A 27624-nucleotide genomic window follows, 5' to 3' on the forward strand; every position below is an offset into this window, starting at 1 on the left:
GGGAGGTCCCCTATTCCTTTTATATGTAGGTTTTTTCAATCGTATCTTTTTACGGAGGATAGGGTCCGGGCCTCTGATGTTTCCTATTGCTATGCCAGTGACTCTAAAACTGTATATAAGGAGTTCAAAAGACTAGTTTGCCTTTTTTTTTATCTTAGCGAAACTTGTGATACTTCAAATCATAACTTCACTGAATACTTTCTTTTATTTGGGGCTGTTGGGCTTGTCTCCCTCATATTTTGGGAGAGTCTTATTTTACTGTATAAGTAAGTGTACCTAACTGAAATCTTCGACTCTAAGCATTGCCCACACAAAATAAACTTTACCATTAAGAACAGTGGGGGGGGGGGCTGTGAGAAGTGGTAGTCCCCCTTGTATTTAGAATAACCCTGCATATGATGTTAAAACGAGAAGTCAAAAAGTATTTTTTCTCAAAGGAAAGAAAAGAGCTACTTCAAACTCAAACAATCCTAAATTACCATACATAAGAGATTGGCTGCCACTTCCATCAAACCCGCACCCTTTACTCTGAAGTTGTAATGTTTGATCTATTCTACCGCCTCAAATATGAACGTTTTAACAGAGGGGCAATGTGATAAGTGAAGTGTCTTTGTTTTGTAACAATGCTTCGAGAACTCGCTTGTATTTGTTTCAGACAGTAAAGTCTTCAGTGCCAATGTTTTGAAAGGTAACCAAAAACTAAAAGGAACCTTTTTATGTCAAATATGTTGGAAAGTAATTGTTTATCAAAAAAGGTTTTTTTTTTCAACTGGTTATTCTAAATTTTGATTGGAAAGCAATAGTGAAACTTAAGCTTAAATAGTGGGGTGGCAGCTGAGAACAGTAGCCCCGTTATATATGTATTGGATAATTTCTATGGGTTTGAAGTTTCGACATCGTTCCTTATTTTCTTTTGAAAAACAGTTATTTTTTACGGTACTTCCTTATTAGCCAGGACACGCTCTAAAAGTTTGCTGAATATAAGATTCAAGAAAACCGGTTTCATAGACACAAAGGCAAATGAACGGTGACAGAATGCACTGGACTTGTATAATCTGGGCTATATATTTGCACATTAGGGTTGGGGGCTAAGGTTAGGCTAGGCTAGTTCACTTTGCCCTTCATCCCCGCCTCCTACTTTGCAAATAAATAGCCAAAATTGTATTATTATATATACTAATGTATTATATTTTCATCATATTTTGGTATATTTATTTAGGATTAACCTAACTTCACTTCTCGAATGTGTACTGGCTAACACGGAAGTACTTTTTTGCTATGTTATTAGCCTTTGACTAAGAAGGAATGTTGTCGCCTACCTAATTTGTGTAATATTGTCGAATTATGCTACTTTTAAAATACTAGAAATCAAATAATGTTCATAAAAAAAAAATTCCATTGAACGTGGCCTATGGTATGGGTGCACCGAGGTTTGACCCAGTACGGGAGTAAGGTGGGTATCAGGGAATTTTCATCGGAAGGTGAGGATCGAGGAGCAAAAACGCGCTTAGGCCAAAAGTTTGAGAGGAAACTTTCCATTTTGTAATTTCGCCATATTTCCGTTTTAATACCTTTTTTTTTCTTAACATTAGCGATAATCGCTGGACTAAGTAAACTCCTTCATTCGTTTGAAAATTGATCTAACACTTGAAATTTCCAAAATAGTCTACGGGTCGAATAGACGTTATTAACATCACTTTAAAATAGCGTATTAAAATGAGGTCCAGAAACTGTTAAAGTTTAACTGGCGTTCGGCATCGAAGAAATTAAAAAAGAACAAAAAATACAGCTGAAAATATTATATTTCAAAACCATATCCTGGAAGTCCTTTTCAAAAATCGAATTTGGCCTAGGTATTTTGACGATTGTTTCATACATAACTTTTAGACGTGAATTCGAGAATACAAAGTATGTACGACTTTTTTTTTGTACCCGTGCTATCACTTAATGCTGCTCAGAAAATGGTAGAAGTATAGTATATTTCCCCATGTCTGAAAGTGAATGTGGCAGGGTAATCGAACTCTCAGAAACACTGAACTTAGAAGGTGGTTTGGAAGATTTAAGGTGGATTCTAGGCTCCATATCTCCGATGATAGGGTTCAAACAAGAGGCAAACATGGGGGGACTTTTTAATGGGCTTTTTAGATTATATGATTTATACCCCGTTTGCTTTTCTTTTGACGCTTTTCTTACCATACCCTATTTTTCTAGTTCTTACTTAAAGTTTTATTACTCTCTACCGAACAAGTTTTTCCCACATTTCTTAGTTTTGTAAACCGAAAAAAAATCCCTGGAAAAACTAGGGGTACACCTCAAACTCTTTGACCTATAAGCTTGACTTACTTGACATAAGTCCCAACCATCCTCAAAGATTGTTTTGGTGCCTCTTCATTGACTATGTTATTGATGTGGCGTCTGTATGAGCATGTATCTTTAGTCAGGCGTAGAAGCTGTGGCAGTTTGAGTGTAGAGAAGTTGTCTTTCTTTCTCTTCAGGCACCGACCTCCGGGGCGAGAACCATGCACGCGACCATGGAAGACTTTCTTCGACGAGGGGAATTTTCCATACGCTGGATGTGGCCTAGCCACCTAAATTGTTGCAGTTTTATTTTGTCAAGTATGGTGTGTTTGATCTCGAGGCTTTTAAACAGCCTAATATTAGAGATCCTGTCCAGGTTCGTAATGCCGTCGATACGGCGAAGTGCTTTGTTTCGAATGCGGATAGGTGTTGTTGGTCATCTGTTTTGAGGGTCAATGGTTCACAAGCGTAAATGTCAATGCGGATAATCAGTATGTTGATTATAGTATGTTAAACAGTTCTGGTGAAACAGGCAGCCCTACAGCACACCAGTCGATGTCTCAAAGCTATCGGAAAGGCCCTCTCCCGTCATGACGTGTCTTCTGGAATTTGAGTTCATATCTCTGATCAATAATACTAAATTTCGTGGTATACCAAAGCGGAGAAGAATGTGCCACAGACCTTTTCTCCATGTGAGGTCGAAAGCCTGCTTAAAGTCAATGAAAAGGTGGAAAATACTAAATCCAAGTTCAAGATATTTTTTCATAATCTGACGGAGTGTAAATATCTGATCAATCAATGACATGTATGGGCAGAAACCGGCCTCATATTCTGGAATAACAGTTGAAGCTATAGCTCTTATACGCTCCAGCATCACTCTAGTGGGTATTTTAGCGGCGTGGCTCGTAAGGCTTATAGGCCAGTAGTTATCACATTGCTTTCAAGCCTTTCTTCTTCACACCATGAGGAGGGGAAGTGATCTTCTGCCCAAGCAGCAGTAGCAATTTTTTAGGTATAGGTCAACAAGGGTCGCAATTTACTTTTAGTTCTTCTGGTTGGATTCTGTCTAGGCCTGCAGCTTTGTTTGTCCTTAAACCCTTGATAGCTGATTCTATCTCAAAACGAAGTAAGGGTGGGCTTGGGTCTGCAGCGATTACGGGGAGGCTGTCAAGTGCTGATGGGTTTGGGAGGTCTGTTGAGTTTAATTTGCGCTCAAAGTGTTCTTTCCATCTGGTTCGGATCCCGTCTGTAGTTTGGATCTGGTTACCATTTTCATTGAGGAGGGTACATGCTTTCAGTCCCTTTTTTGGTTAGTTCTCGCACTCGCCTGTACATGAAGTGAGTGTCACCTTTCTTGAATGCCATTTCGTATATCTCACATTGTTATCCTATTTAGGAGCGATGAGCGCGGCGAGCGGTTTTCTCTACCACACTTTTCAATCGTTTGTACATATCCCGGCTTTCTCTATCAAGTTGGTTAGTGTGGTTGCGTTTTTCTTCGCATAATGAGATTATCTCATCCGTGATCCAAGGTTTTTGTCCACGTTTTGGACTCCCAGGGTGGACTGGGCGACATTGTATATAAATTGCGAGCTACTCTTCACAAGATTATCGATGTCATCCTTTGATATAGTTAGCGGAAATGTAGAGAGGAGTTCAGAAATTCTTTCAGAGGGAGTAGTGGTGTATTTTGTCGGATAGTTTGGTCTTTTAACAGGTCTACTCTGAATTTGGGGCCACTTTTAGACGTAGTTTAAATTAAGTCATAAACTGCGAGTGGTTGCTATCGAAGTCGCCGCCAGCCAAAGTGATTGTGTTTGTGGTGGAAGATTTCCAGCGTCCAGATACGAGGATATAATCTATTAGATTATGAGTCCTTCCATCTGGAGAGGTCCAGGTTGTTTTACGGTGGGCTCTGTGTTTGAAGAATGTGTTAGTGATAATAAGATCACTGTCTCTTTTGTTCAGCTGGCCATGGCCAAGTTTACCCATCATGCTCTCGTTGTCATGGGTCGTCACCGACAATGGTGTTGAAGTCCCCGATGACAACCGCTATATCTTTTTTTGGGCACGGAGTCCACTAGACACTGTAGTTAGAGATAAAACTTTTCAGATTCTTCATCATCTCTGCTAGAGTCGGTTGCGTATACTTGGATGATTGTGAGATTCGCTGGTGTGCTTTTCAGGTGGATCATGATCAGCCGTTCAGAGATGGGTGTTGCTGCGATTAGTGATCTCCTAACCTTACCGGAGAGTAGGATGCCAACTTCCTGTCGGTGTTTTCTATCAGTGCGTCCCGACAGTATAAGAGTAACGTCGTCAAGTTTTTCTTCGCCGGTGACTGGGTGGTGGGTCTCGGATAGGCCGACTGCGTCCCAGTTGTAACGATTTATCTCTCTGAGGAAGAGATCCTTTTTTCTTTGTTTTGCAAGCGTTCTGCAGTTCATTAATCAAGGATCACTTCATTGTATACCTCGTATGCCTGGTAGTTTTTTTTACCCATTCGAAATAAAACATTATTGATGGCTATAATATTTTTTTAACATGAGAAACGAGAGCTTTTGTCTCAAATTCATGTGTGTTTCTAAATAAATAAAAGCGTTTAAAAAGAGTAATTCTTAGGCGTATTGAAAAAGACGTTTTGCCGAGAGAAGTAACAATGACAAAATTCAAAATTAATATTATTTAAGAGAAACCATCATAATAATGTGATAAATTCGAAAACCTAGTTCAATAGTTAGTATTCAGAAATGAATACGAGTTCTCAGGTTAGCTCTGGGCCTCTCTCTTTTTTTAGCTGCTCGTCTCCAATCTACTCTGTAAAAAAGAAGGAGAGAGTGCAGTTTTGCATGCTCAAGTAATGCAACCTTTGACAACCCTTTCTAATGCAAGGAGTTGAAGTAGTTGATGATTGTCAAGGTCCTATCTATGGAGTCCTCACGAACTTGAATCTTAGATAAGATCTTGATAGTGCAAAATAACCAATGAGAGTGAACCTACGTTTATTGTGATTTTAGGGCTAGTTTTTGCTTCCTCTTGTGCAACTATTTTCCGCTTTTAGTTCCTACAATTAGGAGTGCTCCATTTTTAAGTCTAAGAGCTAGTACAGTCGCCTTTCCCTAAGTCGAATATAGTATTTACCCTATTGTAGTAACTACTACTAAATTTGAGTTGTATGTTGTATGGTTTAATAAAATTGAAATTGCCAAATAATAGCTACTAATAATATCATAGTGTGCATTAGGAAATTCAGCTCGAGTTTTCTCCCTTAAAAGTACTGATTTTTTTGCTGATGCCAAATATATAAAGTTAATCAAGTTTAATGTTACCCATTAAAAGCTATGAGCCTAAGAAAATTTGCCCAATTTTCGAAAAACGGGAAAAACGCCCCCAAAAAGTCTTTAGGTATTAATGAAAATCACACCAGCAGATTCAGCTTATCAAAGAACCCTACCGTAGAGGTTTCAAGCACCTGCATGCAAAAATGTGTAATTTCTAGTGCCCTTTTTCAGTGAACAAAAAGATTGAATAAAACTAGCCCCCTCCCACGCCTAAGTTTTTATTTAAAGTCACCCGATAAAAATTTTGAGATAGTCATTTTGTCCAGCATTTTTGAAAGGTCAAATAGCTTTTGGGATAAAATGACCCCCATGGCCCCTGGGGATAGGGCTGTAAATTAAAAAAACTGCCCGTTGTTTACATGTAGTATTAGGCATTAGAAAGTATTAGCCTTGTTTTTTTTTTGGGGGGGGGGAGGAAAGAATTTTCAGCTTTGGGGGATTTTCCAAGGTGAGATTTTTCTGTTGTTACGGTAGTTTCCTGGGAAAATTTTACACTGTGTATTGTTACCAGTCGAATAATTTATTAAGCCAACCGACCTGCAACAAAACTACATAAGCAAACAGCAATCATAAGATAATAAGTAGCAAGCATAAGCATAAAAGCACTAAACACAACATCTCCTTTCTTTCACAATAATAATTGTGCTATAAAAGCACACACACACAAAAAAAAGAAACACTACCAATTTAAATGTCCATTATCTTCCTTGGCTTAACCACTCTACCAGTTCTTGTTACATAGGGTCGTGAATAATCCTCTCCGTTTCTGCTTTCACTGTTTGCTGCTGGAAGGGGTGTTGGAGTTCTTGGGGTTCCGTACGGGCTGTCTTGGAAGATTTCTCCAGTACTACGATTATCTGGTGTCTTTGTAACAGCCTTTTTTGGAGAAGAGGATTGAGTCACAGGAGGGTGAAATTCTGCTGGAAGGTCCTCATCCCCTGTGAATCCTGAAGATTGTTGAGCACTGTTGCCTTCAGCACTGGACCGTGGTTTGAAATGGGCCCGATTTATGCGATAAAATCTACCATTTTCGGCTTGTATAAGGTAAGATCTTGGAGATACGCATGACGTCACTACACCTTTCATCCAACATATAGCTTCCTTTGACAGCTTGACCCAAATGGGTTGGTTGTCTTTCAACTCTATTAGATCTTTAGAAGCCTTGTCATAGTTCTGCTTCTGCCTTTCTTGTCGACTAGTTCTTGCTTCGAGGAATTTTGTCTTTGGAACAGTATTTGGCTCCAGTTGCTTTCGAGTACATGGAAGGATGGATCTTAAACTTCTACTCATAAGAAGCTGGGCAGGTGATGCCTCACCATCTACTAGAGTATTCCGATATTCTAAAAGACCAAGGTAGGGGTCTGTATTGGACTCTATAGCTTTTAGCATGATCCTACTCGCTATATCCACGGCCTTCTCAGCATGGCCATTAGACTGCGGGAAATTCGGACTTGGAAGTCCGATGCTGGATGTCCCATTTCTGCAAAAAGGACTGGAATTCATAAGATGTAAACTGTGGTCCATTGTCAGACCGAATTTTTTCTGGAATACCATATCTAGCAAAATGGGCCTTGAGCTTCTTTATTACTTCTGAAGAGGTTGCCGGTTCGACTCGGTCAATCTCTATGAAACGACTATAGTAGTCACTGGTTACTATATAGTCTCTTCCGTAGATCTTACAAAGGTCAATACCCAGGTATTCCCAAGGATACTGTGGGATTGGTGTCGATATCAGTGGTTCTTTCTGATTCTGGAAAATTTCCCACAAGCTTCGCAGTTCCGGATCAGATCTTCTATAGCTGAATTCATATTTTGCCAGTAGACGGAGCTTCTGGCTCTTTGTTTGCTTTTCTCCATCCCTAGGTGTGATACGTGCAATTGCTGCAGAATGTCCCTTCGTAATGCTCTTGGAATGACAACTCTATTTCCTTTTAAAATGATGCCATCAACGCTGGACAACTCATCCCTAACATTCCAGTAAGGTTGCATGCTAGCAGAACACTGTTGTCGGTGGTTCGGCCATCCTTTTTGTATGACCGAGGTAAGTTCTATCATAATTGGGTCTCTCTTATTTTCTTCTAAGATGAGACGGTAGAGCATTCTTCATCAAAGTGGGGTGGATGCAGTCTTGACAGTGTGTCTGCAACTGGTAAGTCCTTTCCTCTAACATATTGAACCGTAATATCGTATGGCTGTAGCTGGATCATCATTCTTTGGAGCCTGGGAGGGGCTTGGCTTAGTGGTTTTGACAATATAGCCTCCGGTGGCTTATGAGCTGTATGTTCAATGATTTTCCTCCCATAGACAAATTGATGAAAGTTTTTACAGCCATAGAGGATAGCATATAGCTCTTTTTCAATCTGAGAATAGTTTTGTTCTGTTGATGTGAGAGCCCTTGATCCAAAAGCAACAATTTTTCCACCTACGCTCAACTCTGCCCCGAGACCATGCTTGGAAGCGTCGGTTTTCATCTCAACAGATTTTGCCTTAGTATCAAAGGTTGCGAGGTTATTACAGATCGAAGTTCTGATTCTATTCATTGCTGTTGCATGTTCATTGGTCCACTCAAAGACAGTTTGTTTTCCCAACTCTCTGAGGGGATAGTTTAGAGATGACAAGTTTGAAATGTATTTTGAAAGGAAGTTTGTCATTCCAAGGAATGTGGCCAGTTCGTCTTTGTTTGATGGATGTGGCATCTCAATTATGGCTTGAACTTTTGAAGGATCTGGTTTGATACCATCTGCAGTTATTAGATGTCCAAAATATGGCACGCTTGTTGATCCGAATATGCATTTTTCTGGATTAAACCTTACTCCAACTTCCCTGGCCTTCTCTAGGACTTTCCTTAAATTCTCATCATGTTCTTCATCTTATCCTGATACAAGGATATCGTCAACAATGACGCCAACGCCTTTCAAGTTGCCAAAGGTTTCTTCCATCTTTCGCTGGAATTCGTCTTGTGCACATATTAATCCAAATGGCATTCTTTTGTATTTGTACCTGCCAAATGGGGTGTTGAAAGTTGTGACAAGTGAAGACTTCTCAGTTAATGCCAGCATCAAATACCCAGATGTTGCATCAAGCTTAGAGAACTTATTATGGCCATGAATTTTGGCGGCTATATCTTCAAAAGTTGGCATTCGATAATAGGGCCTTTGTATGGACTTATTAAGCTCTCTTGGATCCAAGCATAAACGTAACGAACCGTCTGACTTTTCCACGGCTACGATTGAATTAACCCACTCGGTTGGAGTCACCACTCTTTCAATGATGTCTAATTTTTCAAGGCGCTCCAGTTCGCTTTTAACCCTCTCATGTAAGGCAAAAGGTATTCTCCTGACAGGATTAACTGATGGGATTGCATTCTTTTCTACATGGATCTCTACTTTACCTGGGAGTTTACCTATCCCAGCAAAGGCGTCATCAAACTCTTTGGGAATCGGGTTCTTCTGACCACTCTTCTCTGTAGATAAGGAAGAGATAGATGTAGCTACCTTCACAAACCCCATTTCTACAGATGCTTTGTATCCTAGTATTGGGTTCGACTGTGTATCAACTACAAAGAAACTATACTTTTCGTTGATAATTCCTTTATGTCTACAATTTAAAGAGCATACTCCCGCAATTGGAATGCGAGTTCCTCCGTAAGCTACAAGGATCTGACCTGTCTTGTCTAGTTGTGGTTTGGGTTTAAGTCTATCAAAGACAGATTTTGGGATAACATTTGCTTCAGCTCCTGTGTCGATTTTGAATAGAATTTCCCATGCTGAATTATTCAGTTTGATAGCCACAGTCGGTTGGCTTGATTTCTCAGCTATGGCTCCAATAAGTAATGTATAAATATAAATTTCTTGTTCTTGATTTCCATCTGTTCCTTCCATATCAATAGTATCTACTGGTTTGCTACGGCAGACACGAGCAAAATGATTTGTCTTTCCGCACTTGGAGCAAGACTTCCCTTTTGCTGGACAATTGTGATTTGGGTCATATGCCCCACCACAGAAGTAACACTTCTTACTTGTTGTGGGTTGGACATACTTCTTTTGTCTTTTTACATAGTCTAATTCTTGTTTTACATTTGGCTCCTTTACTGTTGTAGGTGACAAGGACATGGCTGACATGGATATGAGCTGCTCTTGTGTTGCCTCAAAAGTTCTTGCAATTGTCACTGTAGTCTCAAGAGTAAGGGTTCCACCTTGAGATAATAGTTTTTCTCGAATTCTATGTTGTTTCAGTCCACATATTAATCTGTCTCTCACCATCTTCTTCTCAAAATTGTCTGTAAACTCACAGTCTTTGACAAGCACCTTGAGGGCTGTAATGTAATGTTCAGTTGATTCATGCTCCAACCGATCCCGCTTATGGAATTTATAGCGAGCAAATATAGGATTGTTCATAGGAGCAATGTACTCTTTAAATTTCTTAAGATAAACATCTAGTTTGTCTTTTTCTTCTGATGTTAATGTCCAGGTACTAAAGACATCTCGTCCTTTTTCACCTAGCCAAAGAAGAAGGTATGCACATTGTTGTTTGGCATTCTTTCCACTCAGCGGCCCGCTGAATATGAGATTTACATGCTGTTCAAATTTTGTCCATGCTTGTAGACTGGCTGATTCCCAGTTGAATGATGGGCATGGAAGAAGATTGTCCATTTCTGAAACTTCTGACACCATGTATTGTTACCTGTCGAATAATTTATTAAGCCAACCGACCTGCAACAAAACTACATAAGCAAACAGCAATCATAAGATAATAAGCAGCAAGCATAAGCATAAAAGCACTAAACACAACACACTGAAGGAATGTAAATTCTTTAATTTGTCTTACTTTATCTTTTGCCGACTCAATTTTTACATCTGGGGATGTTCCGGGAAAATTTTTATTGGGGTTGGAATCATCCGGAGAATTTGACCATTGGGGAAAATTTTCTGAGGAAAAAATTCTCTATAAAGGAATCTTAGCGGGAGCAGCTTTCCACTGGGGTTGGGGGGATTTCCGGGAAAATTTCCAAAGAGGGGTAGAAATTCGGCATGATTTGAAAAACGATCAGAAGGTAAAGTATTTCAAATGAAATTATACTAAGGAGAATTTTTCGGGTGAAACCATCCGCAAAAATTTTCCGGGCGAATTTTCAGCGAGGATGGAATTGTGCAGGGGAATTTTGAGAGGGATGGGTATTTACACAAGAAAAAATTTACTTAGAGGAATGTTCCACAGAAGGAACAAATTTTCTATGGAGGGGAAGCGGAATCAAATAATGCCGGGAAATCTTCGGGCATTATTTGAAAAGCGGTAAGAAATTAAATAAGAAATACAAGTTATTTCAACTGAAAGTAAGGACAAATTTTAAATTTGAAAAAGAACAGAAATCATTTCGTATATGAGGGGTCGCCCCAGGCACGTATGCAGGAATTCTTTTCGGGGGGGGGGCCAAAACCTTCGAAAAAGCAGATATAAAGTAACACTTTTTTTTATTTAGTAATGCAAAAAACACGTATGTCGGAAACTACAAATTAACTTTAATCTGTAGTATTGTAGCGGATGGGGGGGGGGGGAAAGAAGACTGAAGCCTCAAAAGTACGTTTTAGGCTCAGGCTATGTTCATAGCGATTTAGAACCAGTGATTAATCTATTATATCCTCCTGAAAGGGAATTTTAGGGTTAACAGTGCAATATGGGTGCTGCGGGGGGTAGTTCTTCTATTGCAAAAACGTAGATTTTAATGAAAAATGATAGTTTCCAAAATTGATCCATTAAAAGCTGTACTTTATCCTGAAAAGGGGGGGGGGATAAACGCCCTAGTATCAAGGATAATTCTATTTTGCTGCGGAAAGCAAACTCTTTTTACAACAGTTAAATAACAGTATTTAATGTTATTTACATTAATTGCATGCTGTAAAATTCCCCAAAAAAGGCTTCACACATGTATCTCAATTCTTAATAAATGTCCTATTTTTGCCAGAAATCCCGAGAAACCATGGGGAAATTAAACATTTCACAAAATTTCGAGGATATTCGCTGCGTACGTGCCAGGGTCGCCCCTTCCTCAATACCTTGATCTTTACGCTAAACTAAAGTTTGTCTTTTTGTGCCAATTCTATAAGAATGACTCCTGAAACACAAGGGCCGTTTTAATTAAAATAAGAATTTTTTTTAAAGTTCTAAAAAAACTTAAGCGTAAAGAACTAGGTATTGAGCAGGTGACAACTCTCTCATATGCAGAATTATTTCTAGATAAACGCCTGAGACTTCATAAGAAGACTTTGACTATTTAAATAGTGAAAAGTAAACATTTAGAGGGCAGCAGCTTAATAGGGCCAAACTTTTCAGAGTTCGGTTAGTTTTTATATATGCTAAAAAATGGTAGTGACAATAAAAAAGTATAGCTTGTGACGTATTAAATTTAACAACATAAAGAACAAATAATTATATTTGTAAAAATGTAAAATATAAACAAACGATTTGATACTACTACAATTTTAATTTATTGTTTCTTGACTGATCCTTAATTTCTTTTGGTGCTACAAGTTTTTTTTTTTTTTCTAAAGATATAGATTTTAACACCGACCCGAAGTGATTGTGCTTTTAATTTCTGAACCGATTATTGCTATTGACTTATTATTGCTATCTGACTTTGGTCTATCATAAGCAAAAATAAATGGTCGCACCTGTATATACATCCAAACTTGGAATAATCTCATATGTTAATTCTCTCATATTTTCAAATTCCCTTCGGTAAATACCTGTTAATTCCAGGTACCCCACTTCCTCGAATTTCTTCTTTCAAATCCGAAACGGAGTGAATCTCTGTTTACTTCCATTTGCATATCGCTAGATAATAATTCTCCATCTATTTAAAAAAAACGTAAATAATATAATTTGCTACCCAAGCATTTGAAATGTTCAAATCCAGTTCACTTCGAGGTTCTCAATCCTCTCAGTGGCCAAGAAACGGAGATCAGCACCGCCGGTACGGACTGTAAAGTCTAATGCCGTATCCTTTACCTTTACCTTACCTTTTTTTTGTAGTGATAAAGTATTACTTTATTGCTGAAGCATCAGATAGCCTACAACTGCCAGGCAAGAAACCAATCAAAAGTCAAGTACTTGAACGGTTGTTAAAAATGCTTACTGTTACAGTTCAGTAGAATGTAAAGACTAAAATGAAGCATTTAAGAATCTGGAAAGTAAACAAAATAGTCTAGAATATGTATTAGTCATGCGTGTTCCACCTTTGACTTCTCATATATTTCTGGCTGTTAGCTTCTTGTACAAGTACATTGTCACTTCCTGCTAATAATATTTCATGATGTCTTGTTACAATAAGAGTTATAATTTTTATTTTATTTTCCTATAAATTCGACCTGCTAACTTTATACAAGACCCGGTGCAAGAAAAGGAAATTTTTGAAATGTAGAAATGTAATGCTCATACAATGAGTGGCGGCTAAGCCTCCCTTATATATTTTTAAACCCATTTTTAGAATAATAAAGCTATTCAAATGAATGGAAGCAACAGATAAATGAAATTTTAATTAAGTTTAGAAACACAAAACCCTACCCAATCCTAGAGCATTTCTCTCGGGTTTGAGAAAAATTGAGGCCTTTAGGCACGCTATAGAGTTAAAATGACCACTAAATGTGGTAAAAAATGATGATAATTCTAAGATGTGAATAAATATTGTCAGACAAACAAAGAAGATCCTGTCGGAATATGCAATGCATCGCAATAACTCTGGTATTCCCTACTTAGTTTTTGACTTAAAGTCAAAAACTAATTTTAAAACATTATTATTAATAATGATAATAATAATAATAATTAATAACATTATTATTAATTTTTATAATAATTATAAAACATAAAAAAACATTTCTCAATATGTTTCAGCAACACTACACCTCTTGTCTGCTTTTCAACATTAATAACGTCAATATTTAATTTGTAAATTCTGCTTACAACTCTTTGGTTGTTAGCCGGGGCGTGGGCACACTTCGTCGAGAACCGCTGATCTTAAAGCAGATAATTTATGGCAGAAACCTTTTATACAATACTTTTTTTTAGCGATATTGTAATGTTTTCCGTGTTATAATGCTGCAAAATTTAATTTCCTCAGTTTTTCTACGCAATTACTGTCACCATTATTAATTCAACAACTTGGTTTTCAGCTGGGTAGTAGTGTTGAGACTGATACTAGCTCTTTACTATATTAGCTTTGTGTGTTTCTTCTTTCTTGCTCTCACGTTCTTTCTCTTTCCTTTCCAGGCTACATTTCTGGAATGAAGGTATGTTATTGTCACTTGGACTTTCTTCCGCTTTCTATTTTTATCCTTTTCTCCCTCACTCTGGTATATTCCCATCAATGCCTGTCCTATTGAGCTTTTTTGTGTGTGCCTACTCTGTGGTAAGATATCCTAAGCTTTCTTTAGACATTATTCACCGCTTGTAATACATTTCTTGCAAAATATGGGAAAATTCTTGAGTAATTGTAGTTTAATGTGTAAGTTCGTATGGAACATGGAAAAGCCCTCTGTTGACTTCTCAGATATAACCACTTAATAGAACTTGACTGTGATTCATCAAAATCGAGTCTTCTGCTTTGCGAGAAATGTATTTTGATTCTAGGCGACCGAGACGAACGCATGATGTTTTTTGCCTTGTCGATTGAAAAATTGATGTTTGTTTAAAATATAACGTTGAAATTTTGGAGTAAAGGAACTCGAACTGTTGATGTTATCTTGTCGTTGGCCGTTGGCATTATCGCTTAAGATTACTTTAAAATGAAAGTGGCGTCAGAGAAATAGGCGAAAAATTATTTTAAAGACATTTGATTAATCATCTTACTTTCTGTATTATTGTTGATATTAGTAGTGGCGTGTCAATGGGAATTCTTTGGGTATCTATGTATCATTATAATATACTTAATTATTACCAGCAGGTAAAGAATGGAAATTATTTGTTTTTTTCACAAATAAGTTATACATTTTCCCCAAAACGAGCAAAAATGACTATGAATAAAGAAATGAAATTCTAACCGAGCATAAATAAAAAGGAGCTGTGAAACCACTTCCAAACGAACATAAATGTCCACAAATAAGGGTGGTTTTTTGTCCCTCATCCCCGCCCCTCAAATAAGCTAGGCTATCATTCGCACATTTCTGAAAAAATATGGTTTTTGTTCTTGATTACAATATATAACAAGAATTTGGCTCAAACTTCCGAGTTTCTTTTTCCAAAGTCACTAGATTTGTAACAATTTATTCGGTACTTATCTGTTAGCCAGTAGGCTACACACTCGAGAATGTGGACCTACAGGTACGGGTTTGGAACAACAGAGAGGCTCGGGAGATAGATAGGATATATATATATATATATATATATATATATATATATATATATATATATATATATATATATATATATATATATATATATATATGTATGTATGTATGTATGTATGTATATATATAAAATTTGGGCTGTATATTTCTGCATTAGGGGAGGGGGTTGGGGGTTAAGTATAGCGGGTTAAGTATAGCAACAAAACGAAACCAACTAAACCAAAGTACTTACTAAGTATTTGTTAAAATATAGCTACAATGTAGTTTTCCACTGAGCCGAAGCTAATTGTCTCTGTATACAAACAGCAATAAACCGGTTATTATCTGATTTTATAGATCTAAATTCTCGAGTATGTACTAGGTAACAGATAAGTACCATTTATTCAGTTCTATTACTACAATGTATAGTAAATCTCGATTAATCGTTTCTTCCCTTTAAATACGTTTCTTTTGTATACAGAAACTCAACTCGACTAAATTGAACTTTCAATATGAACTAAACCTCTGATCCTTTTTGTAATTTTTTTCATCCTTTTAAATCTATTCCTTTCAAATAAGTAGAAAAGACAATTGACCAGAGACAACTTTCAATATAAGCATTCCGTTTAGCTTTTAGCAAAGTGCCAATGCCTTTTGAGGGGCGTGAGGAACGGCAATACCACCCTTGTTAGGGTAATTTATGTTCGTGTTAATCTCGGCTGCATTGTTCATTTTTATTTCTCTTTGTTTAAGTTTCATCTCAAACAATTCGTTTTATTTTCGCTCTATTTTGGTTTGACATCGTATAAACGAGCTAATTTCTGCGCGTCAGAATTTGTAAATTCACCTTTTACAGTTCATGTAAATCACTTGAGGGACTGGGCTTTTAGGGGCACGAACCCAAGGAACTTCTTTAGGCTCTTTCGTCCCACAGATTGTTCTTAATGAAAAGTTTGGCGAGGGATGTCTGTTAGGGTCTCACGTTTGTCCCCTCAGTGTTATAGAATAAAACAGAATTAATTTTCTTTCTTAACTATTTGACTTTAGTCCTAACTAACTATAAGGAGTCAAATTTTTCTATTAAGATATATCCGTGAAGTCTCTGTTCTATATGGGCTAATGGGGCCCCATATTGAAGTCTTGACCAATAGCAATCTGTGAGGGGGTCTCCAAGGCAAATGCATTACAGGGTGGAAACATATCCTCCGATTGGGTATGACCCTTGAAAGATGCACTCTGTACTGACCGCTTATCATGATGACAAATAACAACCTAGAAAACGTTTGGTCCGAGACACTTAGCATTTTTTTCCCTGGCGTTTCTTAAAGATGCATAGGATAGTATTGTGACGGACACATTCGGTGGTACGAAAAATGCTCGGTAAAACAAACGTCGACGGCAGCAATGCAGCCGTCCTTTCTCAGTACAATAAATGAACGGTAAAATAAACTATCGTTTGTTTTAACGCCTGTACCGAGATGGTAGCTTATGGAATTAAACGGCACATTCTGCGTTTTTTTTTTTTTTTTTTTTTTTTACTGACGACTAATGGTGAGATAGTGTGTTTGCAGAGGGCATATCATAAAAAAACTAAATTGGTAGTCATAACTAAATCTCTTCTCCTGGGAAGGGAGAGAAAAAAGAGGCTAGATAATTTGATTAGGGAGTTCCCAGTCCCAGAAATTCAAGGAATTGTGAAGTGTCAGGGATTTGGGCCCAAATTAGCCCCTGCCTTCTACCCTAAACAAACCTCAGCCTATAGAATCCAGGTAAATTGTGTAGTGGATACTAGTAGGGTGGATTGTTGCTCTTTACACGGTGAACTGTAAAATCTCATTGTGAATAGGCATCAGCTGAATATTTTTTCGTGAGGAAAGTTCCCAAAGGAAATTTTTCCTTCAAAAGTCTTGTTCGAGGAAATTAAGTTGGAATTTTGAAAAAAAATTAAAAATGTATTGTTGAATTCTTATATCACATCACTATATTAGTTCAATTACTAATCAAGAATCATGATTTAATCATTATTTAATAGTTACGATCAATGCTTATGAACTGGAGCAAGATTACGGATGCACTAACCACTTCAAAAGGGGGGAGTGGTAGAAGGGCTAGCTACAGTTCATCTTAAAATTATAAGGTAAAGGGGCCCGAAGTCTTGACCAACAGGGTGTACAATTGAATTCACCTTGAGCACCAAAGCAAGAGACACTTTGTGCACACCTTTTACTAAGTTCAACATGACATCAATGAAATAGGGTCATTTTGCTTTCTTTTTTTTTGCTTGCCTTAGGGTGACAGGTATACATGCTTCATGTGATTCTCAACTCTTTAGTTGGCAATGGCAGGAGTGGAGGGAACTTCTAAATTTATCATAGTAATTCTAACAAAATGTTATATATTTGAATCTATGTGGAAGAAGAAGTTGGCTTTGTATGAGGAGTTTTATCTCTCTAAACACTCCTGTAAAAGCTATCGAAATTTAAACTTTTAACGTGAATTTCGACTGAAATTCAACAAAGGTAATATCCACAAGTAAAAAATTTGTTAAGCTACCAAGCTTTACTATTCTTTAAGTAAAATAGGCCTAGGCCTACTCTTCAGTGTAGCAAAGATTTACGCAGTCAAAACTAATTCTTCTTTGTTACTGCTGTTTTTGCCTCTTTTCAGAGACGACAGGAGCAACTTGCAAATGTTTATGGCATTTCCTAAAACGTCTTTCATAAGCAGGATCTACATGGAATGAAAAAAAAATGTCTGCTTGCTTTTTTGTTTGTTTTTTGTAGGGGGGGGGGGTTCCATAAGAGGTTTTAAGGCATTGTAATAGCGTAAAAATGGATTAGGTGCTCAAATATTTTAATAGGGGCCTTTTACAAAAACTATTTATTTGCATGAAAATAATTTGCATTGAGATTCAGCTAAACAGCAGGCTAGACAAAGCTTTTAAAAAACCATTACTTCCACGTCGCTTGAGACCTTTTTGAATTATATTTTACCCCCATTATTTGTAGCATTTGATACAAGCTCTATTACGGTTATAGTATGCTATGGAAATAAGAAGGAGAAAAAAAAAACTAGTGCAGATTTTGTCAATAGTTTCGTCATCTCACTATGTCAAGACGTTTATTTAAATGGTATGAGATTACAGTTTGCGTCAAGGTTTTTAGGAACCACGGAAACTGCTGAAATAAATAAGGAATTGATAAGCAGGAATTTGAATATTGATATATGAAATAGAAGCTTTTTGAAAAGCTGCACATTTAGATATACAACCACAAAAAAAATATAAAAGAAAGGAACAGATCAAAAGTTTCAGGGAAAGCTAGGAAGAAGTAATAAATAAAATGTTTTCAGTAGAAAGTCGAGACTGCAACCTTAAGAAGGGACTGAAGAAAGCTTCAGCATAATTGAAAGTCTGAAATTCCCTAAATATGTAACAAGAATGTAGGAATTCAGTTAAAATAAAAATTTAATGACTTTATTAGTACCCCTCCCTCAAAGTAAAATCTGGCTCCAAAAGATAAAATTTTTATTATTCCCATGACACCAACTTCTAAACAACAACAAAAAGAGATATACAGTGCTTTGCCAAAGCAAGAGGCTTTAAGGCCTCTCACAAGACTTGTAAGATTTGTCTGAGGAAGAAGTTCCCTAGTTATTCACCTGACATCCCTTTTCTGTTGAAGGCCTCTGGATGTATCGTCGTCAATTTTAATTGAATGTCTTAATCAACGTTCCTTTTTTTTGGTGAAGATGTGCACAACTTAAATCTGAATTGGACATGTAAATTGGCACAGCTTGCAAAGTCATATTCGGTATAGACAATAAAATTTATTGTCCCTTGTTGGAAAACTTATAATGTTCTGAGGAAAACAACAACAAGACAAATTAGTAAAACAAAAGTAATAATGAAAAGTAGACTTAATATCGCTACTAGATTGCTCAAATTTCTGGTAAATTATATATATATATATATATATATATATATATATATATATATATATATATATATATATATATATATATATATATATTATATGCCGTTTCAGTTATCTTCTTCCTTTATTTTGCATTTTGATTTGGTTTAAATGATTGAACTCGACATGGGAAATCTCCAGCTAAGTACTCATTTTTAAGGTCTTCCTTTTTTCCCCTAATCATTGGTGCCAGTATGTGCAGGATTTTCGCATAGCAAAAATCTGTGTCGGGATTCACATCTGACTAGATGGATGATTTCAGATTGTTTTGCTTGTATTTCCAAGAATTCAATACTTCGTTTCTTCCTACAGGATAATAAAACAATACGGATCTGCGATTATTTTTGTTTCCAAGTCTCCATTTCCCAACCGAAAATTCATTGGCTTTCCCTTACTTATAGAAAGTCAATTATCCATTTACAAATGTTGGTGTTCCCCTTGTGTTTCTCAGGTAAATGTTGCCCCCTCCCTTTATTATGAAAGATCTGGTAACTAATCAATATAAATAATGGAGGGAATCACGGGAAAGAGAAGAGTGTAACTCTAAGCAACATGTTTCCTAATTCATTTCTGTATATTAGTTGAAGAGGGCTTTGGATAATCAGTGGGGGGAAAAGAAGTTTCATGAAAAATCTAAACATAAATGAGATTTAGTCGCGTTATGCTGGGACGCATTTAATAGCCTCTTTGTCTTACAGCTCTAGCATAAACGGTTAGTTTATTACAGAAAATAATCTGGGTGATTTAGAGGGCTAGGTTTACTTGTTCGCTAAGTAAGATTATTTATCGTCGGCGTTTTAGAAGCAGTCATGACGTCAAATATTACAACGGTTTTACAACCTCATCGTTTAGGTTTTCAGGCAAACAAGGCTCAGTGCCTCGAAATTTATGTCAAATTGTTTCGCCCCTTGATGAGGGGGGTAGGGGCCGCAGAAATGGGTGGCCCTGATTGGTCACCCATTTTGGCATCACCAGACCACCTTCACTTGAAAAGGGTAAATAAAGTTAAGGATTTGCTACCCATAAACGCCACGGACATTTGCCAGATTATTTATCATCGGTAACCCTAAAAAACGACAGAAACAGTGAAAATAATCGTATATTTTTGGCTAGCAACAGTTCTAGCTCTGCCATACTGTTTACATTAGAAGTTGCGCGGCGAATATGGCTATTCTTTTGTTATTCAATTTATTACCTAACACTAGTGTATTGGTAATCATTTTTGGCTATTTTGTAACACGTTTTATACGGGGAGGTCAGGATTAGTCGGATACTCTGAAAAACATTTGGTGATCGATCACAAACGTAGTAAGCCTATGGCTAAACGCCATCTATGAAAATGTAATTATGCAAACTAGAGATGCTATTAAACGAAGGTTTATTGTTGAACTAAGTTTTTAATCAATAGTGGAAAAGTTCATTGAATATTTTATTTTTTTTTGACATAAAATTTAAATCAATTACTTGTCTTTCTTTTGCTTACAATGGTATTATTATATTCATATTTTTTTGTTTATCCACATACAATCAAGTGGGCAGTGCAGTCCCCCCCCCCTGCTTACCTTCTGAAAATTGTCTGAATCATCTCCAAATAAATTTGTTGTCGCGCATAAAATGTGTAAAAATAGAGAGGTATAGGCTATAAGTGAAGTTTGCACATCGGAAATTCCCCTCCCTCCCACTGTGGAAAGATTTTTTCTGGTCTTCTCTCTCCGTAAAGATCTGTCGATTCCACGCTTGGGATTTTCGATGTACGAGTGACCTACCTGTCTAGGGAACCAGTATCCTTAGGGAGAATTTAACAGATGGAAGAATCAGCTGAAATGATCTAAAAGTTACCCCCTTTTATTCAATTTTTTCAAGATTGCAATTATTCTTTACAAAGATTTTTATCTTCACGAGAACTGTAATAAGCGCGAAAATTCAAAAAAGCTTGAAATAGAAGTTTTTTTTATAGAAAACTTCAAAATGGGAAAAGTCGATTTTTGTTAAAATTGGAATCAAGCCATGGTAAGTGGGATAGCTTGCATCAATCCTGTGTCGATGTATTTTAACCACTTGATAATACGGGCTTTCTAGAAAAGAAAAAAACTGTTTTCCTTCCTCCTATTTTTATGTAAAAAAAGTAGTGTTAAAACTTTTTATTAGATGAAATTTCATGAGTACTCCTGTATTATTCAGAACACACTCGAGAAGTGGTTAGGTTAATCATAATGAAATATACCAAAATATGATGAAAATTTAATACTTTGTTTTATATAATATTACAATTTGGGCTATATATTCACGTGTGGAGGTAAAGTAACCCAGCTGAACCTAATTTAACCCCCCCCCCTAATTTGCAAATATATAGCCCAAATGATAAAAGTCCTATGCATTCTGTCACCCGTTATTTGTCTTTGTGGCTATGAATCCGGTTTTCATAGATCGTACATTTTCGACGTAACACCTTAGATTAGGTATCATTTTCTCAGACCACACTGCCTTTCTATGACGAACAAATAAACGTTCAAATGGGGATAAATCCATTTATTTAGACAGCGAAAATAGGTACAAAAGTCTAAATATTTCGATCACATATACAGCGATCGTCATCAGTAGAAATATTACAGTATTAAAATTGAAACTAATATATTTATATAAAACAAAATAATTAGCTTTCGGGTCATTAGCATTCAGCAAACTTCACGAGTGTGTTCTGAATGATACAAGAGCACCATTCCATGTCCTTTTTAGTCTGTTGATAAACAGAATATGCCAAAAGGACAATTTTGTTTTATATATATATTAAACGGACGATGTTAATCATCCTTTAAGACAGCATTCTTTTCCAATTATCTGCGTCTGGTTCAAAATTCTTGCTCAAGTGGTGTTATTAAACCTTGATGCTTGAAAGAACATGTTTTAGCCGACGAATTTCTCATTATTGTTTGAAGAGTATAGATTTTAGTCGCCGAAAATGGAATGGTAATCTTGAAAATTCCGTCAAATTGAGGGGTGCACGCTGTGTCGCAAAAAAGAAAAAACAACAACAAAAAACAACAACAACCCAACAACAAACAATCATTGGGTTGAAAGGCACCCATAGCTGCAAACAATCATTCGACTCTTCCCTTGTTAGGTGGAGGAGGAGGGTCTCGAAGTTCTTGGGGGAGGGTGAGTAGACGGACAAAGAATGAAGTCAATAAATCTGGCTCGGTAGATTGACTGACTGTACATAACATCTTTTGCTTATTATTAAGTTAGCACAGGGTACAGGAAATATGTTTTTCTTATAAAAATCTGAATGCAAAATTTTGCGTAAGGTTACTCCGCGGGGGCGGGGAGGGTGTTGAGCTCTAAGCCTGGTTCCCGAAATGTCAATGCTAGTTCTCAGTTGCCAAGTATTTCCTTTTAATTTATCATTGGAATCGGCTATTTTTACTTCTTCGACAAATATGTTCATTCCTTGTAACTTCCCATTTTTCAATGTTCCCTGTAAATATGTTTCTTTCCTATGAGCTGATATATGAAGTGACTATAATCTGAAATGTTTCCCCTGAACAGAATGCCAGGAATTTCCGTATTTTCCCCTCGAACGGATACGTTTTTTGTGTTTTATTATCAGGTTTTTTTTCAGGACTGATTTTATTTATCTAGTTGTGACTTTGAAAAAGATTTAATTTTTTTCTGTTATGAAGTATAAAGGTGTCGAATATACTGGCCTTTGGTATTCAAAATTAAATTCAATTTTTTTTTGTTTTCTTAATGTCAATTTTAATGTTTTACTTTGGTAATACGTTACTTTTTATAAACACTGAATCTTAAGGCATTAAATATTTTGGTGTTTCATAATCAAGTTCATAACTGTCGATATTGTTAAAAAATATCCGTCCAACGCTTCGGCATTTCTCAACAGAACTGAATGCTGGGAGTTTATATTTTAGTTTTTGCAAACAGGCTATTTTTTTTGTAATTACTTACTTTTCATTTATATTTATACTTTTACTTTAATTGACTTACTTTAATTGACTAGATTGCCTTCAGAAAAATGTTTGTCTCTAAGCTTCATTAAATAAAGAACAAAAAAAAACAAGTTTTTTCTACTGAAAGTAAGGAGCAACATTAAAACTTAAAACGAATAGAAATTATTACGTATATGAGGGGGGCTGCCTTCCTTGTCAACACCTCGCTCTTCACGCTACAGTTTTTTGGCACTTTAAAAAAGTGTTACTAATTGTTCTAATTGACCGACCCTTATGTTTCAGGAGTCGTTTTTAAAGAATTGGGACAAAAGTTAAATTTTGCGTAAAGGCAACCCCCCTCATATACGCAACAATTTCTGTTCTTTTTAAGTTTTAATGTCGCTCCTTACTTTCAGCTGAAGAAAAAACTTTTTCTGATCGTTTTTCAAATAACGCTAGGATACTTGGCTCCACCTCTATGAAAAAATCTCCTCCTCCATAGAAATATCCTCCGGTCAATTCAGTCCTGGCGAAAATTTACCCCGGACAATTATCCTTTACATCTCCACGCGTAAAATTTAATCGGTAAATGAGAAAATGAGACGTATAAAGAAATTTCGTATAGGAATTCTGGCAAATTCACCCTGTGTAAAATTTTACCTGAAAAGTTCACCCCCTTGAAACTTCCCTCTCCACGAAAAATTCTCCCAGCCGAAAATTCGTCTTCCCCTCCCCACCCGAAAAATGTATGCATAGTTCCTAATAACTTATAAAAAAAAGGGCAAATTTATAACTTATAAACCTTTCTCCAGGGGCTCTAGGAGTCATTTTATCTCCAAACACATAGTTATCGGGCCTTTCAACTATGCTGAACAAAAGAGATATCTCCAAATTTTGATCAGACGATTTTGGGAAAAAAGTGGCGTGGGAGGCGGCCTAGTAGCCCTCCAAATTTTTGGTAGTGGAAAAAGGACACTAGAACGTTTCATTTCCGTTAGAATGAGCCCTCTCCCTACGTTCTAGGCCCACTGGGTCGATACGATCACCCTGAAACAACAAAACAAATAAACACGCATCTGTGATTTTCTTCTGACAAGAATTACAAAATTCCATATTGTGGCAGATATGAGCTTGAAATCTCTGCAGTAGCGTTCTTTGATGCGCTGAATCTCATGGTGTGATTTTCATTGAAATTCTATGACTCCAAGAGGATCTTTACCCCCTTTTGTTGAAAATCTGGCAAATTTTCGTAGGTTTGTAACTTTTTTTTGGGTAAAACTAAACTTAATGAAACAAATATTTGGAATCAGCATAATAATCTAATTCTTTTCATATATCTATTGGTATCAAAATTCTGTTTTTTAGAGTTTTGGTACTATCGAACCGGGTCGCTCCTTTCTTACTGTTCATTACCACGAACTGTTTGATTACCCATCAAATTCAAACAAAGATCATTAAAATATTGATCATTTTTTCTGCATTACCAAAAGTATTGTATTCATAAAACTTTACGGTTTCATGAAATATTATTAAAAAAAAGAGAAAAGTTTTTTCAACTAGAGTAAGGAGCAAGTTTTAAACTTAAATTACTCTGTATGTAATGGGGACTGCCCCTTCTCAACATCTTGCTCATTGAACAAAAGTTTTTTAGGGCTTAGAAAAATCTTTTTCCCAGAGCAAGTTTTAAACTTAAATTACTCTGTATGTAATGGGGACTGCCCCTTCTCAACATCTTGTTCATTGAACAAAAGTTTTTTAGGGCTTAGAAAAATCTTTTTCCCAATTTTAAATTTTCTTTAAAAATTTGGAAAAATACCAAACTTAACTGTAAAGAGTAAGGAGCTAAGGCGGAGACAGTCCCCTTCATATAAAGAATAATATTTTCTAATAGGGTTCAAACCTGTTCCTTGCTTTCAGTTGAAAAGTACTTTTTTTATTTAATTTCTGATTGTTTTCCAAATCACACCTTGGCCTAACCAAGATATAATTTGAGGTAGCTTTCCCTTAAATCCCGGGTTAATTGCTTTTAAAATATGTAAATCAGTAATTGTACGTTGATTAGTACCGTCCTACATTTAAATTTGCAATTTCAATTTTGGATAAAATTTGAATATACTTAAAAAATTGGTGATGAATAGTAATTATGGTGAAAAGTCCTTGTTAATATTACCACTAAAGAATTTCGGTTGGATGAAAAGGAGTATTATTGTTTGTATGGATGAAAATCCTGTGAGACTTTTGATTTCTACATAACTGAAGCCATCACAACCTCTACAATAGCATTTTCTTATCGAAAAATAATTTACGTACATTTGTTTAAATACATTGAAGTACTTCATATAAATAGAAAAAGAAAAATTTTACCATTTAAAATTGCTGAAAACCAAGTTGTTAACAGTATTTGCCATCCCAAAGAAATTTCCTGGCGGAGCTGATGATGCCCTGGGTTACCTTTTCCACCTCTTTGCTGGTAGACACGGGAATTTAATAGAGAGACATTTAAATTAATTCCTATTCCCCCGACCTCTTTCAACATTTATCTGAAGGCTCATGAAGTGTAAGCAGTTTGTCCAATAAAATGTACTTTTGTAGGAATCTTATCTACTCCCACCTAAACAATATCTCACCCACCACCATCCTCATTACAGCTCATATGCAATTACATATCACTAAACCCAGCCTAATTTCATTACAAATAAAGGGAATCAACTTGGTTGGATCCAGTACTACCACCGTGTGGCATTACTTCTTTTGCAACTGGGAAGCCTAAAATATAGTTATTGATATTGTTGAATCAATTAGCTTCTCAGGATTTTAAATTGATTTCAAATTCGTCCTTTCGGGGAAAAGTCGTAGTTTGGTGCCCTAAACTATCTAAACTGTCACTCAACCACCACTGCTATTTTGGCGTCTGTCCCCCCTGGAAAATTTTCTGCCGGTGCCCTTGTCTGCAGTGTTTCAAAGAATTTTTCTTTTACACGATCATTCGTCAACCTCGGAAAAACTAATGCATGCTTATTATATCATTAACCAAATTACTGAACCTTTAGTTTTTTACCATTCGTTTCCCACTGTATTTTATTTAACCCTCGGGAAAAGTTGGCCATTAATCAATATACCTTTTACTCATGAAGGAAGGTGTCAAATTCAGAGGGTTTTTAGCTTATTTTTGAAATATCAAACTCTTCCCCAGAAAAAAAAAATCTTTCATTCCCCTTCCCCCAGTTAAAATGGATTATTTGTGCCTGGTTTAAGAGGATTTTGCTAACGCCCAGAATAACTCATTTCAAATATATTATTGTTCAGCAAATTGTCGTACTTGCCAGAACTCTTGTCCGAAAATCTAGGTCCCACTCTCACTTAAATTTTCACTCATTTTCAAGAAGAACAAATCAAGGCAATTAAGCACTGAGAAACTTAAGCAAGGATTGTAATTCATGGTCTTAGGTTTCGGACAGCCAAACGTTTCATTGCTTCTTTAAGCCTAAGAGAATCCACGTACAGCACCTGTTGATCCTTATTGAGTCAGGTCCAACCTGTTGTTTTGCCGGCTCTTTTCCGGCTTTTAGACTACGCGCAGAGTACCTTGTTCCTAGAGACTAAGAGCTTCTGGAGAAATTTCCTATTTCAGTCTAACCTCTCTTCTGTGGGGAAAACAGCGTTGGTATCACGTGACCCGTATTATTTGTTTATTTACGGGTTACATTCCCTGTGGCTCTTTAGTTAGTTTCTGGTCCATGGACTATGAAGAGACCTGCTTCTGATTTATTGTATGCTTATACACTTCTGACGCAGCCGATCCAACCATTTATTTTTGTGGATAGTATGCAGGTATATTTTCCATGAGAAACTCTAGTACTTCTGTGTTATTATGTCTGTTGTAAATGGCTGGTTAGCTCATTTTGCGGTTTGAACATTAAGTTTTGGCAAATATTTTGTTGTGTGCGTGGTTAAGTTTATTTTAGGTATAAATGCAATGGATTAATTTCGAAAAGAATTGGTGAAATAGGTAAACTGAAAACGAGGTCAAATTTATTAAATAGTCACAAAGTAGTTTTTATAGGTGTCTAGTGTGTGAGATATTCACACAGTTTCGAGTTATCATAGTTTCATACTGTATTTTACTAAACCGTAAATGTCGTTTTACAATTTTTTTTTTTTTTTTTTTTTTTTTTTTTTTTTTTTTTTTTTTTTTTTTTTTTTTTTTTTTTTACTACAAGAACTTCTATAAATTGATCTTTCGTAAATTGGCAATAAGATTGATGCAGTGCATTATTATTTTTGGAGCCTTAGTAAATATAAACGAATGACGGAGGTTCTATTACGTGGCATGATCGATGACACTTGGTCATGAAAAAGGCCGCTTTTACATCCAACCTCCAAAGAGGCGACTGGGGTCAAGTATCCTCCCAATACTGACCAGAAAGCTCCGTTGCTTTCTAAGGAAAACTTGGGAAATGGATTCTTAAAAATAGATTATTTTTGTGGGTTTTAGGCATAAGCTGGAGAATGTATTGATTAGCCGCCTCTTAAAATGTATTCTTTGTATTGACGTAGCTTATGTCAATTTTTTTAAGGAATCCAAGGACTAGGAATGTTTGAAACTTAGAATCATTGAGAAGTAAATTTTACTAAATAACGAAAATTCCTTTAGAAAATTGCTGCTGGTATAGGAATTGAACCCAAGATACTCTGGTGATTAGCCACAGCCTCCAATCTTGGACCAACAGGCATAACTGGAAATCTCTTC

General features: G+C 36.4%; 1 protein-coding gene across 4 annotated transcripts in view; it reads left to right on the plus strand.

Annotated features, from left to right (window-relative positions):
- LOC136032980 (polypyrimidine tract-binding protein 1-like) overlaps positions 1–27624 on the plus strand; it is a 203362-nt gene that overhangs the window by 31561 nt on the left and 144177 nt on the right. For 2 of the 4 annotated variants that reach the window (XM_065713489.1, XM_065713491.1), the window contains exon 3: positions 13902–13921. The exons of 1 other annotated variant lie outside the window; for it this stretch is intronic. In XM_065713489.1, coding sequence (XP_065569561.1) covers positions 13902–13921 — 20 coding nt within the window. Of the gene's footprint in view, positions 1–13901; positions 13922–26521; positions 26706–27624 lie in introns of those variants that run through there. One more of the 4 variants, XM_065713490.1, reaches the window with a different exon arrangement.

The sequence above is a fragment of the Artemia franciscana genome, chromosome 11 (genome assembly GCF_032884065.1).
Source record: "Artemia franciscana chromosome 11, ASM3288406v1, whole genome shotgun sequence".
NCBI classification, from domain to species: Eukaryota; Metazoa; Arthropoda; class Branchiopoda; order Anostraca; family Artemiidae; genus Artemia; species Artemia franciscana.